Source organism: Gopherus evgoodei, chromosome 16 (assembly GCF_007399415.2).
Source record: "Gopherus evgoodei ecotype Sinaloan lineage chromosome 16, rGopEvg1_v1.p, whole genome shotgun sequence".
Taxonomy (NCBI): domain Eukaryota; kingdom Metazoa; phylum Chordata; order Testudines; family Testudinidae; genus Gopherus; species Gopherus evgoodei.
The window spans coordinates 24,821,914-24,839,788 of NC_044337.1; the positions used below are offsets into that span (position 1 = coordinate 24,821,914).

The following is a 17,875-nucleotide window of genomic DNA, read 5'->3' on the forward strand; positions in this document are numbered from 1 at the left end:
CCATTGCAAGATTGCAGTCTAAATCATGTGTCCAAGAGCATGCAAAACTTGTGGCAGGAATTGGGAACAGATCTTGATTTCCAGACTCCCAGTTCCCTGCCTTAACCACAAGGTCACTAATCTGCCCTTATGCTGCTGTCTATGCCATGAGTTGGAAAACTAGCCTTGTCTCCCCCCGTTAACGTCCAGAAAGTGAAAGGATCAACAAACCACAAAAAACAATCTTTAAAAAACCTGTTGGCAGAGAATAAATCTAACACTTCTTGAGTGTGTCATCTGTCCTTAAGAGTGTGTAAATTAATTATTAGGCTTGCGGTAAAATCAATCTGGCCGCCAATTTCTGGTACCTTAATATAATTAACTATATACAAATTACGACCAGATAGAGTACAAGGGGTCAAAGGTCTCTAGTGTTACCAAATTCGCATCAGCCCAGTTTACCATTACATATTAAACAAAGACAGTGCATGTGAATGACTGACACACAGTTGCAGCTATCTGCTGGCTGTTGAGGCTACAGGTTTGTCAAGAGAAATTGATTTTAAGAGAAAACTGAAAGGTTTAGACAATGTCTGCTACACAATTTGGCTGGGTAAAGTAAACATATAGTTTGCCCTGCCTTTTATTTGTTTATTTTAAAAAGGGAGTATTTTAGTGTATGTGAAACGACCAGTTATTCAGTTTGGCTGTGTGACAAGGGTTCCCAGAACTTTTGCGTGAGCTGATCATAATGCTTCCATTGTGGATGTATTTTAGAAGCTGTATTTTCTAATTTTTGATAATTCAATAAACGGATCAAAACAACAGGAAGACAGAGTGCTTTAAAATGTTATTTCATACAGAAGTGATTATGAAACAGACACTAAGTCTGACAATACACCTGGAAAATTGAGAGATTTAACAGAGTGGCATGTTTAAAATTATAGAATTTAATGCTTTCCTATTTTTAACTGATTTTCTTAAAATAATACATTCATTAAACAAAAACTCACTAAAGAGGATTTTATTTCATGTAAATTTATTTATTTATTAAGGCATGTTCATGATTAGAATTAAAATATTCAGAGGTACGACTTTAGAGATAACGTGAGTTCATGCACACACACTCTCTCTCTCTCTGAGCTTGGATAGAGTGGCTGATTTGCTTTTCTTTTTGGTTGCCAGTGATCCACAAAAAGTATTTTATTCAACAAACAGAAAATCTACATTACAATAATTTTTAAAATTTTTGAATCAAAGCCTTAGTAATAATCTTAAAGAGGATTTTAGAGCCACTCTGGTCTCTTGAGTAAATACATAATTAAGTAGGGTTTTTTAAAACATGTTTAATTAGGCCCCAAGTCCCTCCTTATCCACCCTTCTCTCCCCAATTATGTATCATTTTCCCAAGAGACATGAGTAGCTCAGTTAATTACGTAAATAAGATGTGCACTATTCCCAGGAAAAGAGTTATAAATATTTATGAAAAAAATACTGCTCATCTCTTATCAGTTAAAAAAATATTTTAATGCCAAAGAGTATTGGTCCCACCTACAAAATTTCATTAAAAATAGTCATATTTGCCATAGAATAATAAAAAAAGCTACATGTTTATAATTGCAAATTACTATTTAAAAAGTACAGCAAAACTGAAGAAAAGCTAACTAGGTAAAGTAATTCACTACTGAACTATAACAGCTGTACTACGGCTCAACTGGGATGTAAGGTTGTTGTTACTGTGTTTTTTAAAATAGGTAATACATATGAAGCCTGGAAGAAAGGGTTTTATAATCAAAATGCTGACACAAACTTACACACAGTGGTACAAACAATGCTGCTATAACTAACATAATCCAATTATGCATTCACAAAATGCTAATTTAATTATTTTGCAGCGTTATTTGAATAGGCATTTTAATTTCTAGGGTAAAAAAAGGCTTGACTGCAATATAATTCTCTATTAATCACCAAGGTGTCAGTGCCTATCATATTGCTACATTTCAAAATGATTATAAAAATTACTAATATGTACAGTACAATTTCCTTCAAATGTTACCAATTTTCATTACACACCTGCCAAATGCATCAGTGTTACATAGATGAAAATAAGATTTTAATTCTAGCCAGCTGTAATACATACTAAAGCAGAAAAAAAAGTAGTGGGGGTTAGGAAGTTGATGAGGAGTAATTTTTCCATTCCCCAACTTCCCAAGAAACCCCCACCCCACATATTTAGCCCAAGTCTTGCTAAAGCTTTTACAGGTTGCAAAATTTCAACATTTGTGAAAGAGGATAATCTCCTCTAGTCCAGAGATTTTTTTTTTTTAAATCTCTGTACACAATAGCTATCGGAAGTGTATCATAAAAGTTCATAGCCCTTTGCTAAATCAGAATCCAGTGACTCAGGAACACCAAAATACGAACTGCAGAAAAAGAAGGCCATCCTGCTACTGTTGGCAGCAAGGCACCAAGTAATTATGCCAGAAATAATTCTCTCAAACAAAGAGTTTGTACTAATTAATACAATACTAATAAATGCAACATAACATATAAGCAGTTTTTGCTCTACGGATACTATGATCTAAGAGCTACAGCTCCACAAAGATTTTTATAATACTACCTCTCTACATATGTTTAATCAAATTACATGTCTGATTTTCTCTGTTAAAAACACTTGACAGAAAGCAAAGATTTCCCAGCAAAACAGTAGTGAGGCTCATACTTGACACTCCCACTGAAGTCCCCACAAACTAATCCAGCAGAAAACAGAGCTACATTGCAATCTGTAATTTTTCAGCACACTATGACACTGCCCTATGATCGTAATGTTTATATTTTTTCAGCTTTCCAGGGTTTCTAATAGACACGGAAGTGATAAAAGCCGAGGGTAGCCTTGCACACAAGAGGCAATTCTTGATTTAGTTCTAGATAACACGTGGTAGTTAGTTCACAATGTAATTGTATTTGAATAACTAAGCTGACCTTCCAGGCATGCTGCAAAGCCTGACTATTTGAGCTGGCACTGTGGCGGGACTAAGCTGGTTTGGGATAAGATTTCTGTCTTGTGGGGAATGGGATTTTTAAGATACATTGGTTTGTTGACTGTTGATTAGGTGAGGGTTACTATGTAAAAGGAAGTGCTGTTGTGTTGGGTGATTTATATTTTGCATTCCTTATGGTGCTGTTTTTAAATGAACGTCAAAGGGCACCGAGAGCCTTGGATGGATGCCCTTTGAAGGTGAAGCGCTTTCAGTCAAAATCTAAATAAATATTTATATTGTGGTCACTAATACTTAAGGTTGTCATTCTTGGGGAAAGAATCAGAAAAGACTAGCATTGTGACACAACTTCAATAGGGGTTTGGGATGTGTGAGTGTGCAGATACTCTGAAAAGCAAAGCAACTAGTCATAAAGACTCTAGACTGCAACAGATGGACCTCTGGTATGATCCATTATGGCATCTCCTATGTTTCTGTCTGGCAAATGGTCTGTACATTACCAATGAATCAATGAACATTTTTGAAGGTACTACAGGGTTAGAAACTGCTGATCCACAACATTGGAAAGATAGATGTTCTTGCCTGATGAATAGTGTGTTGTACTAGCTCCAGGGGACTGAAAGATATAAACCTTAAAATTGCATGATATTGATCAACTTTACTTTCCCCTCACACCCAAATGCAGCTCCGACCAGGCTTCAACAGCAGCTCTCTCAGAAATGGCTACAGCTAGATCAGTGCTCTTCAGCCCCTCTGACTACTTGGGATTAGAGGCCACAGAGACAACAACAAATCCTGCCAAAGATGAAGTTGATGGTTCTGGAAGATTTTTCAATCCCTGCCAGTCATTTTGGGCCCTATTCTAAACTCAGATCCCACTGACTAAACTAAAATCAGAGAAGTACCACGAGAACATCTGTTCCAGTGAGATTTCTACTAGCACTCTCCCTTCAACCCCAGGTCCTCCTGCCCTATTTGCCACTGCAGATTCTGGGAAGTGGGAACCTTCCAGGAGGGAAAGAAAGTAATGCCAACAGATGCTGATGCTACCCCTATCCCAGCCAATACAGACCTTCATGAGGGTGGGAGAGAAGGGAAAGAGAGCACCACACAGACCCACTTTGAGCTGCTCTGCCAGCTGCCAGAGACCCTTGTGCAGCTGGCAGCAGGGAGCGAAGGGCACTAGCCTTGGACTGGGGAGACCAGGGTGCTATTTTCTGTTCCGCCACTGGACTTCGGTGGGACTTTCAGCAAGTCACTTTGTCTCTGTGCCTCAGTTTCCTATGTCTAAATTGGGAGTGATAGCACTTCACTACTTCACAAGGGTGCTTTAAGGATAAACACACCAAAAATTGTGAGCTGCTCAGATACTATGGGGGTAGGGCTAGATTTACTAGAGAGAAACTCTGCAATGCAACAGACTATTGAGATCCATGGACACACCAGTAGCTGAGCAGGGATAAGATGCCTAAGACACAGCTGTACTAAACATTTTACTTAAAGCATCATGTGCTGAAGGACGGACACAAGTCCATGATGTAACCTTCCAGTACTAGGGCACAGCATAGATACCATTTATTATATATTTTCATTTGGCTCCTATTGCTATTGCCTCTGGGAACCATTACAATGAAAGAGAAAGACAAAGAGAAACAAGTTTTATGATAGCCAGTTTAAAATAATGAACTGTAGGGCTATTGTGATGTTTAATTAAAGCCCAAATATCTACACATTGCATTGCTCCAAGAGCAGACAGAGCAACCCAACCTTTGATCAGAAGCCAGCTCTATCTAAGAGGAAAATGTTTGGGTCACTCACCTTGCCATCAAATTTTGAGTACTCATTGAAAGGGTTGTTCAGCTGCAGTGGGCACTGTTCAAGACGCACAGACAGTAACGACTGCTTCCCAGAATGTGGAGACTTTACTCTGAAATTCTTTTTTTCAAACAACGAGCTTAGCTCTTCTGCTGCGATTCAAAAAAAAGAGATAAAAGCATTTGCATTACCATGTGCCTAAAGGATACATTTACCTTGGAGAAGAAATGAATTGGAGGGGACATAATAAAAATTATATGAAACAAACAATGAACAATCTAAAGAAGATAGACTGGGAGTTTCTATTTACCCCGTCTCATAACAAAAGAACAAGGGGACACAATGAAATTGAAAGGTGCTAAATTCAAAGCTGAAAGCTTCTTCGTACAATTAACCTGCAGATGTCATTGCTACAAGAGCTTATTGGGATTAAAAAGGAGTTAGACATTTCTTTTTCTCCTCCCATCCCTCATCCATCTTTTCTATATAGACTGTAAACTCTATGCAACAGGTTTGTACTGTGCCTAGTGCAATGGAGTGCCGATCTTGATTAGGATCTTTAAGCACTACTGTAATACAATTAAGAATAATATGGATATCAAGAATACCCCGAGTTATAATCATCACTACCATGACAAATCCCAAAAGGATGTGTCCTCCTTGCAGATTGAGCACCACTCGAAACTCTCTCTGGCCAGCTGCTTAAGGTCACAGCCACGTAGTGGCATTCTTTGGTCCACACGCTTCAGAATTCGTTTATTCTATTCTAATAAAACATCCATACCAGTGCTCAAGGAGGGTGGTTGCTGGGTTCAGTTTCAGAGATCCTCATTTCAGATCAGGGCTTTGGAGCGGAGCCTGGAGCTGGAGCACAGAGCAGCTCCGGGGACAGTGGAGCTGCAGGTTTTTGCCTGGAGCCGGAGCGGAGCCGGAGCACAGCTCCAAAGCCCTGTTTCAGATCTTGTCCTGCTCTTGATACGGAGCAACTGACCAAGATGATGAGAATCAAAAATATCGATCCAATGTACTTCAATCTTCCACAGCACCTATGTTTCACTTCCATACAATGAAGCTGATATAACTGGGGTTCTATAGATTCGCAGCTTTATAGCAAGCTTAATGTCATGACATTTGTGACGTTGCACTCCACATGTTTTATGAAAATATGCTTATGAATGTGAATATAATGCAACTGGAATATGCTTTTTGCAAAAGGTCTCGTGTAAGTCATCATAACCAAGGTTATAACCTATTGAATATATTCCTCCTATTTGTATGCATATACACCTCTACCCCGATATAACATGAACCGATATAACCCAGGTTCACATACAACTTGGTAAAGCAGTGCTCTGGTGGATCAGCGCATCAGCTCCCAGCCGTGGCACTCCACTTCTCGTCACCGGTAAGTGCGAGGAGGTTGGGGAAAGGATGCCCCCCGTACTCACCTGTGGCAGGAAGTGGAGCGCCGCAGCTGGGAGCTAGTGGAGTGGAGTGGACTGGGGCTGGGCTGCTCCGCTTCCACCACTGTCAGTGAGTGCGAGACCTTTCCCCAACCCCTCCCCCAGCAACATGGCTGGTGCCAGGGCAAGGAAAGTGGAGCAGGCTGGGACTGCAATGAGTACAGGTGGCATCCTTTCCCCAGCCTCCCCGCACTCACCTGGCAGCAGGAAGCGGAGCGCCACAGCTGGGAGCTGGCGGAGCGGAGTGGGCTTGGGCCGGGCTGCTCTGCTTCCCGCTGCTGCCGGTGAGTGTGGATAGGGGTCGGGGCAGTCAGGGTACAGGGAGCATGAGGGTTGGGTAGGCAGCGAGGTCCTGGGGGTGATTAGGGACGGGAGTCTCTGGAGGGGGCGGTCGGGGACAAGGAGCAGGGGGGCCAAAGCAAGTTCGATATAATGCGGTCTCACCTATAGCGTGGTAAGATTTTTTGGCTCCAGAGGACTGCATTATATCGGGGTAGAGGTGTATCATTCTTGTATCTGAAGCTAGAAATATGAAGTATAACTCTGAGGTCCTATTGTACTTATGCAAAGTGTGGGCCATTAATGGTGGCTTAGAATCTCGATGGCTCCCATTGACTAGGACTTCTGGTTTTGAATGGGTTTGTTTACCTTCCTGTGCACATGGACCAGCCCATGGGCAATGAAGAATGAGGTCTCACAGGGATATGTGACCATGTCACCTGATGCTGAAGTCCATCTTAAATCTGGTACTTTTCCATTTAGAAGGAGGGGTGGGGACCCAGAGACACAAAAGATTCCCACCTTGTGCCAAAGCTATAAGATGGGATGGAACAGGACAAAAGGGGCTGCCTGTCATGGGAAAGACCCTGCTTAACACCTAAGATGGCTGCTAGAACTAACAAGGACTGTACCAGGGGAAAGGATTGGGCCCAGACTAGGAAGGTGTCTAGTCTGTGAAAGAAGCTTATTGGAACACCTCTAGGGGTGAGTTATTATCTGTAATCAGTTTCTTAATGTATTAGGCTTAGACTTGTGTGTTTTTGCTTTATTTTGTTTGATGCCTTGCTTTGTCTGTTGTTTCTTGAAACCACTTAAATCCTACTTTTTATACTTAATAAAATCACTTTTGTTTATTAATGAACCCAGAGTAAGTGATTAACATCTGGGGAGCAAACAAATGTGCATATCAGTGTTATCGAGGGTGGACAATTTATGAGTTTACGCTGTATAAGCTTTATACAGAATAAAACAGATTTATTTGGGGTTTGGATCCCATTGGGAGCTGGGTATCTGGGTACTGGAGTCAGGTAACCTGCAGAGATGTTTTCACTTAAAGTCTGCAGCTTTGGGGATGTGGCCCAGACCCTGGGTCTGTGTTGCAGCAGGCTAGCGTGTCTGACTCAATAAGGCAGGGCTCTAGAAGTCCCAAAATGGCAGGGAAAACAGGCTCAAAGGTAATCTTGGCACATCAGGTGACAGTCCCAAGAGTCTGTGACCGAACCCATCACATTTCAACAGAGGTGCTGAAGGGTCTGAAACATGGCAGTATATACAAGTGTGTCCACAACTACTGAGCATCCTCTAGCACTGTCTAGGATGCTGCCCAAATATTTGAAAGTTGCCCCATTTGTCGTCCAGATAGGTTAATACAGAGCTGGCTGCAATCTGGAGCTGGAGGCTGCTTGATGATAATGGCTAGAGACTTAGATTTATTCGAAGTTATAACAGTAATTATTAAAAAATAAACAAGAGTTTTGGAAGGGATATTAATTTTTTGCTTCTGGGCTTAATCCCATCTCTAACTATTAGGGGTTAAAAGGAAACACTCTTGGGGCAAGTTATCCCATCAAGATTAACTACAGGGTTCCTTGCACCTTTCCTGAAGCATCTAGGACTGGCACTATTGGTGACAAGATACAGGACTAGAAGGACCATGAATCTAATCCAGTGTGGCAATTCCTATGTTCCCATGTACTTCCCCTCTTCAAGTAAGCTGCTTTGCTTGGGTCTCATCTGGAAAAATAAGGCCTGATAACACCATGCTTGAGCAACAAGCATCCTCAGTCACAAGGAAGTTCAGTATTGTGATAATAAGGGTAATAAGGATGTTAATGTGCAAGTTAGTGGGTCATACAAAGCCTGTTACAATGCTGTTTGGTACAGTAGCAGGATTGTCAGCAAAAGTTTAAACCAAAATTGATTTTGTTTTTTTAAATAAAGGAAAGGTCCTAATGTTACAAGGACCCTACAGAATCAGGATGGATGAATGTAACTCAGAGCCCGTAGCAGTTAGCCTACTAGAATCAATGGGTCTCATTCTCTAGTACAAGTGACTGAACTGGACAAGTTTGCTCCACATCTGCTCTTGGAGCAATCCACCCCAAACTCAATCAATCACTAATCAAGAATCAGTATCAATCCACCTAAACTGTCTACAATCTGCTCGTTATTCATACATTTGGATTCTCTCAAGTCCCAAAGATTTACATGCTGTCCGTACAGAGAACAAAGAGTTACTGAGGCAGACTAAACAGGACTCGGAAGTCAGTGCTTCAGGGAGGCAGTTCATTTTTTGAATTGTGAAGTTAAAACCTGTCAAACTGTAACTAATCACAAACTCAGTTTTATTTTTATCCATCAGATTACCTGAAAGTTCAAACAGTTGACAAGGGGAGTAGATATTAAAAGATACCCAATAGGTTAGAGCAAGATATAAATTAATCCAGAAGAGCGTGATTAAATTTTGTCTTTAATTATGGGAACTTAAACCTCATAATGTATTCTGTTTGTACAACAGCTTGTTTTAGTTTTTAAAAATTCTTATTTGCCACTATGTTAGAGTAGTGCTGTGAACTGTATTTTTTGGGCCTTTGGAAAACACTTTGTCCCCTGGAGTTCTGTATAATGATTTCATTGGTTCAACTGAGAAAGCAGGTGTTTTACTTGCTTGTGTTGTTTCTTAGGAAATGTTTGAGATGTGCTTGTTTACTGTTTCTTTTGTTGGAAGTGCAGCGAGATGATCTTTGGAGTTCTTCTCTGTTCATTTCTGTGGCATCTATTTTGCATAGTTTTAATTTTAGTCAAAACTATGTGTGACTCAGGAGTTTGGAACAGCAGCACATTCCACAGTGTTGTGAAAAGGGACAGGGAAAACCTATTGAAAAGGATAGGGAACACCATTTTAACTGCCTTCAGTTTTAGATGGAAAACCACAGGTGTTTTTTTGTTTGTTTTTATAAATGATAGGTTTAGCTGCACTATTTTCACATCCTAAAGCTTTTTAACTAGCCTGCATATGTTATTTTTCTTTGTTTTTATGGCATTTTTAGCTGCGTGTGTTATTTTGTATAAGCCCAAAATGTTCAGATGACTGTCTCAATATATTGTAAATTTTACTATATTTTCCCCTTTTTCTGAATAGCTTGTTACATTTTTCAGTGTCATCAAAGCTTATTGATGAATTAATCTGAACAACAAATAAAGAAGCCTCTTAGGTTGTTTTGTACAGCATTCTAACTCCACTTCCAGCTTCACTTTAATAGGCAAAATCCATAAGGGTCTCATTACAAAGGGCTCGTCCAGAGTAGGGGAGGAAAATCGATCTTAGATACGCAACTTCAGCTACGTGAATAACGTAGCTGAAGTCGAATATCTAAGATCGAATTACTCACCCGTCCAGACGGCGTGGGATCGATGTCCGCAGCTCTCCGTGTCGATTCTGGAACTCCGTTGGGGTTGATGGAGTTCCGGAATCGATATAAGCACGCTCGGGGATTGATATATCGCGTCTAGATTATACGCGACATATCGATCCCCGAGCAATCGATTTTAACCCGCCGATACGGCGGGGTAGTCTGGACGTGGGCAAAGCCTATTGGAACGACAGCCAATTTTTTAAAAAAGAGAAACATACATATACACAAAGTATTTCATCACACATACACTCTTCTGAAATACAGTATTTCAGTTATGAAAAGTAATCTCCCTCCCCCAGTAGTTCCCATATTTGAAAACAAACCACTAAATTCCTGGATGCAATTTATTTGATCACAAAATATGCAGCAAAAAATTTGTCTGCAACAAAAACTTCCCAACACATACTAGCATAGTTTCCATGATAACTAGGGATCTGAAAGTTTATGAAGAAAGGAAAGTTTATCAATGACTTTTTTCAACTCAGTATTCTTATAACAAATTAAACTAATGTTTACCCACCTTGTAAATGCGTTGAGATGTATGGATGAAAAGCACTAAGTCCGACAGAGTGATCTGAAGATTCACTTTTTTTTATATAAGGACAGCAAGTATAATTATTTTACAAAATAATAATGCTTTGTCACTTCTCTGGTGTCCTACTTGAAGATCACAAAGTGCTTTACTGACATTAATGTAGCCTTAATACATGGATGAGGCAGGACGGTATCATTGTCCCATTTTATGGTGAGGGGACAGAGGTACCGAAAGCCGAAGTGAGTCAATGGCACAGCTGGAACCAGCGACAGCTCCAGGCACCAGCGCTCCAAGCGCATGCCTGGGGCGGCAAGCCAAAGGGGACGCCCTGCCGGTCCCTGCGAGGGCAGCAGTCAGGCAGCCTTTGGCAGCGTGCCTGCGGGAGGTCCGCCAGTCTTGCGGATTCAGCGGCTTGCCTGCGGGAGGTCCGCTGGTCCTGCGGATTCGCAAGGGGGGAACGCCAAGGCCGCAGGACCGGGCACCTCCCACCGGCAAGCCACCAAAGGCTGCCTGACTGCCATGCTTGAGGCAGCAAACAAGCTAGAGCCACCCCTGGCTGGAACAAATTCCAGAATGCTAGTAACTCAACAGAACGTCAATCTCCACCTTGTCCCCACCAACAGTCCCTCCCTTCAACACCATTAGTCAACCTCCCTTTAAACAGTTTTGTACTTTTCCCCACACTAGCTCTTATGCATGGAAAAAATCTCCCTGATACAATATGTACAACTCTGACCTGATCCTCCCTAAAACTCACCTCTGCTGTGATGCCCGCAAACCCTGCCTGCTGATCTTGGCCAAGCAAGTGATCAGCTGCGACTGCCACACTTCCTCTTCCCTCATTTTCTTACATGTAATTCCCCATTCCTGTCATTCCGCCTCACCCTATCACTATCTGTAATTTAAAAAAATAAAACAAATGATAACTACACACATTGTGCCAATTCTTCATCACAGTCACTGGCTTGTATGTTACATCCTCTGGGGCAGCAACTGTCCCATCCATGTCAGTACAGTGCCCTGCACAATGACAACATACTCTAGATCGGGGCTTTTGGATGCTACTAGAGTATAAATATTTGTTTATCATTACTACTCATTCCTGAACTCATTCCTGAACTCCTCTAGCCATTACCTCCCCAACACTTCTTTCTGTGTGCTTATAAAATCTAGGTAACCAAATAAACTTAAGAACTTATCTAAAAACACAACTGAATGGAAAGCAAGAAATCTGTGACCAGTATGAAAGTAGCCATTTCAAGGCAACACGAGTAACCCACCCAATATGATGATTCAGCAAAGTGAAGGTGTTGCTATTTGGACAAGCCAATTAGCACTTTTTACTTCACAGTATCAACAGTGCTTCAGATTACTCAGATGACATTCCAAGGCAACTGATTTGTCTGTCTCTCTGTTTCCTGCCTTTGCTCATTGTTCTGAGAGTCTCTCTAAAAATGAAATAAGGATCCCTTTACATTTGAAATAAATGTCAATAGTAACTGAAAAGAAAGACAGAACTAGTGAAATTGTTTCCTCCATACTGCACCCGCCTTCAGAGTTCTCCAAAGAATCCCCAAGTGAAGGAATACAGTTCTCCACCTTTAACAGAAGGGTGGACAGATCTGAGAATTCTGTTTAGTAAATACAGTGATTTTCAGTTGAGCAATCCTAAACTCAAGCTCTAGAACTGTGCTGACTTATGCCGACAGGTAGAGCTAGGATGACCAGATGTCCCAACTTTATAGAGACAGTCCTGATTTTTGGGTCTTTCTTATATAGGCTCCTATTATCCCCCATCCTCATCTCGATTTTTCACATTTGCTGTCTGGTCACCCTAGGCAAAGCTCATTATTGCCAACCAAGGTAGTGGCTGTCTGATATCAAGACAACTAGGGACCAGAGCAGAGGAGGTCCTAGTGGGAATTCCAAGAAACATCTAAGACTGAAGATAAAGCTTAGACTGTGGTTTATATTGATTGATGGGTTTTGTTTTCTTGTTTGTTACGGTTATTTACATTTCCTATAAGGTTAAACACCATGAAAGAAGGAAGGAAGTTTAGACTATTTACCTACCACACTCTGGAGTGGAGAGGGAATTCCAGCTGCTCACAGGCAACTCTGCCTAAGCCAATGTCAGACCCTTAAGTGATCGTTTAAGAGAGGTTTCAGAGTATACCATACTTACAGAGTCTCTTTTTTCCACATGCACCAGCAATAGATCGTCAGTCAGGCTTATCAGTACATTAAAAAAATGTAACCCCACTCCAGAACAGAATTGTCAGGGATGTCTACATATGGGATTTGCTCTATCTTGATAGACAAACCTCAGGGATTCAAAACAATTAGAAATGATGCATTTTTTAAAAAAGCAACCTCTGTTTTGTTTTGGAAAAAGCCAGTTACAGCTACAAACTTTTTGGGGAAGAAGCAAAGAACTGAGAAGGAGAAAAACAGGAAGAAAATTAACTATCATTTGAAAACCATGAGATACAGTAGAAATCAAAAGTCTAGGAAGCAACATGTGGATAAGCCAGGTGAATGCGGCATAACTACATACAGCACAGACCTAAATAACATCTACTTTTTAAAACAGATTCTAACCTCCAAACATGTCAAAGAGCTACTGACAAAGGGAGAATGGTTGAGGAAGAGTTGCACACCATCATTCCACTACCAGAATCTAAATCTTTACCTTGAAATATGCTTTGGGGTTGGGACGTGTATCACAAGAAGTTGACAAAATGTGGTGTTCTATTTAAGGTGAAGAGTCAAAGTATCTCTGAAAGAAGGTAAGTAGCTAGTGGAGAACTATTCAATCACTCTCAAGGTTCAATGTGATCTTGTCATACACCAGTGACATGAAATAAGCAACATACAGGAAGGTGAAATCTGCCAAAGACAAAATTAGGGGGATGGGGAACTAAATATAAGAGAGAGGCAAAAAGAGGAAATAACCCATGCCTTACCTGAACATTTCCTTTCTTGGAGTAATGAGGTCTACAGATCCATGCAGCCTTGGAGGCAGATCAGACCAGTTAAGCAGTGGCAGGGGAGCAGTGGCTCCACCTCTAAGAAACTGCCACCGGAGACATTTCCATAGCCTAGGAAATTTCTAACCACTCTGTATCAGAAAAGAACATTAAACACTACGACTAAATAGAACAATCCTCGGGCAGAGCAAGGAATTCAATGAACAACAAATGTTGACTGTCAATTAATAATCCCATAGTTGTCTCAAATTATCAGCCCATTCAGGGTAGGTAGGACTTGTGGACCTCATTACTCTCAGGAAGGAAATTTTCAGGTAAGGCACAGATAAATTTTCCTATTATGATATGTAATGAGGTCCACAGATCCATGACACTGGGATTTTCCTAGCAGTGTCCACTCACGGGGAACTTTATACAGTTATGAAGAGCTGTGAATGAGAGTACCCCTCTCCTAACAGTCACTGGGATATAAAAATGTTATTAAAGCTAAGGTTAAGGAAAGAGTGTCCGTATATCTGGGTATAGTGCTTAGATTATCCACTGTGACATAGCAAGGCCAAAGGGCAACAGGAGAGTGATAGATGGGAGACATGTAAGCCCCAGGATGATGAGAGCCTTATTCCCCGCAGAGGGAAGAGAGGCTGCTACAGATTAATTAGAGCACCTTAAACCAATTAAGCCAATTAGAGCACCTGAAGCCAGTCACCTGATAAAACCCCCCTGCTTCAGACAGTTGGAGGAGTTGAAGAAGAGTGCAGTTTGGAGGAAAGCAGTTTGAAGAAGTTGAAGCAGAGTGGTTTAGTGTTGGAGCGAAGAACAGTTTGGAGGAGAGCAGTTTGGAGAAGTGCTGTGGCGGGCCAGAAGACCAAGACCATAGGTAAAGGGAAACCCGGCTTGTGCAGAGCAGAGGGACTCTACAGACACAAGGGGTGGGGAGAAACTTGGCCCAAGCGGAGAGAGGGCAGGAAGCCCCACAAGCTGAAGGGCCGGAGAGGGAAGTAGTCCAGGGGAAGGAATCGCTAGTTCAAGTGGTTCGCTGCTATCCCTAGGGCCCCTGGACTGGGACCCAGAGCAGAGGTCCCTCCCTCTCCACTCCCCTTTTCTGAGACACTAGTGGGACAGTTGATACCCCAGTTCAGGGATGAGAAACGGTGCCCTGAACCCCTACAAGAGGAGAAAGCGCAGGACCCATCGTAACAGTGCCGGCAATTTGCCACACCACAAATACAAAGTTTGTTTTAAAAGTCATAAGATACATATAGTGCATAATGAGTAATAACCCAAATTTAGGTGGATAAATTTAAGAATACAGTTTAGATATGAGCATCCAAGTATTCGGGTACAACAGTCATGAAAAGTTATACAGAGAGTTGGTTGTGGAAAGCAAATTTAGCAATGAGTGAAGATTGTCCCTCAGTAACTGAGAATTTAGGGTAGGCTGTCCATTTAGAAAATACAATCCATACGAAAAGTATTTCAGTTACTTTCCCCACTATGCTTCTCATCGGCACTCCAGCTCATCCCTCCTGGTATTGCCAATGTCCTGTGATGTGTTCTATGTAGATGCCCCTTGGCCAACTCCTCCTACAGCAAGGAGCATCCATCTACCAAAGGCTACCTCAAATCATGACTAGATGGCCAGCTTGAGGAACATGGGAGAAAACATGAGCAAATATGAGCAGATGACCCAGTGGCTGCTTTACAGATTTCCTTGTTTGAGGCGTATGATCTTTCTGCCCATGAAACTGCCACCACTCGCAGGGAGCCAGTTCTGATTTTGGAGGATGGAGTTAGGCTTTTAGGCTTGTATGCTTCTGAGATAAAAAGTTTTAGCCATATGGAAACTGAAGATTTTGAAGTCTACTTTCCCTTTGACACCAGATGATGAAACACTAACACAATATTTGTCTTTCTGAACTGAGCTGTGTGGTGAATATATACTTTGAGAGCTCTGTGAGCATCCAAAATATGCCACAGTTTCTCTCTGGGATGCAAGGAGCTGGCCAGGAGGATGGAAGGACAATTTTCTGTGCTCAACAGAGCCTGAAGGCAGCGTTGATTCTGAGTACCGCTTTATCTTTATGGAAGGTTGTCATAAATATAAAGGGAAGGGTAACAACCTTCCTGTATACAGTACTATAAAATCCCTCCTGGCCAGAGGCACCAAATCCTCTTACCTGTAAAGGGTTAAGAAGCTCAAGTAACCTGGCTGGTACCTGACCAAAATGACCAATAAGGGGACAAGATACTTTCAAATTGGGGCGGGGGGGCGCTTTGGCCGGTGCGAGATCAAAGAAGCGAACAATCCAACTCCTATAGAGTTGGTAAATATTTAGCAAGGAAATGTGTCAGATTTACTTTTATTTTGGTTTGTGAATTTTCTCTGTTCTGAGAGGGAGGGTATTCCTGGTTTTCTTTTTGTAACCCTCTGTGCTTTGAAACTGATTGCCTGTGAGATTATCTTCCACTCTAATCTTACAGAGGCACTTCTTTCACCTTTTTTCTTTAATTAAAATTATTCTTTTAAGAACCTGATTGACTTTTCATTGTTTTAAGATCCAAGAGTTTGGATCTGTGTTCACCTGTACCAATTGGTGAGGATACAGTCTCAAGCCTCCCCAGGAAAGGGGGTGTAGGGGCTTGGGGGATTATTCTCAAGCCTGCCTAGGAAAAGCAGTGTAGGGGTTTGGGGGGATATTTGGGGAAAGTAGGGCTCCAAGTGGCCCTTCCTAAATGTTTGTTTAAAATCACTTGGTGGTGGCAGTGTTACCTAATCCAAGGTACAAGGAAGGATTTGTGCCTTGGGGAGTTTAACCTAAGATAGTAGAAATAAGCTTAGAGGGTCTTTCATGCAGGTCCCCACATCTGTACCCTAGAGTTCAGAGTGGGGAGGGAACCCTGACAAAGGTACAGTACTCGGGTTACAGGGGAACAAACTCCCAACTCACACTCTGAGGGCTGAACTGACTGCTATCAACAAGACCACTGTAAAGGTTAGAAAATGAGACACCCTCAGGAGTGGTTCAAATGGAAGGTCTGTAATGGCCCTGGGAACCAGGTTAAGGTCTCAGGAAAGAACACTGTGTGCTTCAGGAGGGTGTAGAAGAAATGCTGTTCTCAAAAAGTGTTGGACATTGGGGTAGGAACAAATTCACTACTTCCCTAAGGATGCTAGACAAAGCAGCAACTTGATCTCTGACTGCCTGAAATGCCAGGCTCAGTCCGAGTCAATCTTGAAAATATTCACGAACCCATGGTAGTGAGGTAGATGTAGTAGTGAGGCCTTTCTCCTAGAACCAAAAGGTAAAACTCAAGCAGGCCCCTAAATAGACAGACTGAGTTAGCAGATTTCTTTCTGGAAGCTAAAAGTGCGGACATTTCCTCTTCGGAATAACCCAGGCGCTGGAGATGACAATCTGATGCTTTCCCAGTCTTTGAAGTGTGGCCAGAATCCCTTACCGAACCACACCACCTTCCCAGGACGCATGAGAAGGGATATATAGCTATAGCATGTCTAGGGCATCTGCAGACTTCATATTCGTAGTTTACTATGCTCAGTACACTCTTGCCTGAAAGAGACTATCCTCTGTGGGAGGGTTTTGTTTTGTTTTTTAAATACATATTTGACTACTGAGTCTCTAACTCCGGCCTTCTTCTCCTAATGAGGAAGAATTCCCTGTGTGGATGTTCAGGCCCAGAGGAATCAGCATGTCTATGGCCTGGACTTTTCTGTATTTCTCTCTCATGCTGTGCTCTGAAAGAGAGCAGGGGAACCCAGCACTGAGGAGTATCTTCCATGTCGCACACCGCAGCTTTATGCCACTTGAGGGAAACAGATTTCATTTTGTGCCTTTTAGAATGTCTTCTAAAGGAGACTGCGGAGAGAAAGGGAAACCCCTGTGCTGATAAAGCCAAAGCTCAGAGATGTTTTGTTTTTTTGTGTTTTGTTTTTTGCTCTGCAGCAGGGAAGACTGGGACTCCCTGACTGCATATGAAGACTCAAAAAAAAAAAAAATTGGAGAACTTTCTTAGGGGAGGAGCCACACCTCTCCTGCTAATAACTGATAGATTTGGTCCACCTCCAAGGCTGCATGGAGCAGAGAGCCCCCCCCCCCCCCAATGTCTTAGATCTGTGGTCCAGGAACGAGATAACAGAACTAGCTAGAATAAAGCAGGAGCATAGGAATCCATTGTCCATTTCAATGCACAGAAATATCAAGCAATATGGTTAGGGACAAGAAACAAGAAGAGAGGATCATTGGTCAAAAGCTACAAAACACTGAGCAGAAAGGATTGGAGGTTATGGAAGATTAAACTTTAAAACCTTCAATATAATGCTTAACAGGGTAAAAAGGGAAAAAAAACATTTTAGGATGCATTAACAGAGGTATCAAACATA

General features: G+C 41.8%; 1 protein-coding gene across 2 annotated transcripts in view; it reads right to left on the reverse strand.

Moving 5' to 3' along the window:
• The window catches only part of MAPKAP1 (MAPK associated protein 1), a 167,007-nt gene that overhangs the window by 123,506 nt on the left and 25,626 nt on the right, over window positions 1-17,875 (reverse strand). For both annotated transcript variants that reach the window (XM_030535228.1, XM_030535227.1), the window contains exon 4: window positions 4,797-4,945. In XM_030535228.1, coding sequence (XP_030391088.1) covers window positions 4,797-4,945 — 149 coding nt within the window. The remainder of the gene's footprint in view (window positions 1-4,796; window positions 4,946-17,875) is intronic.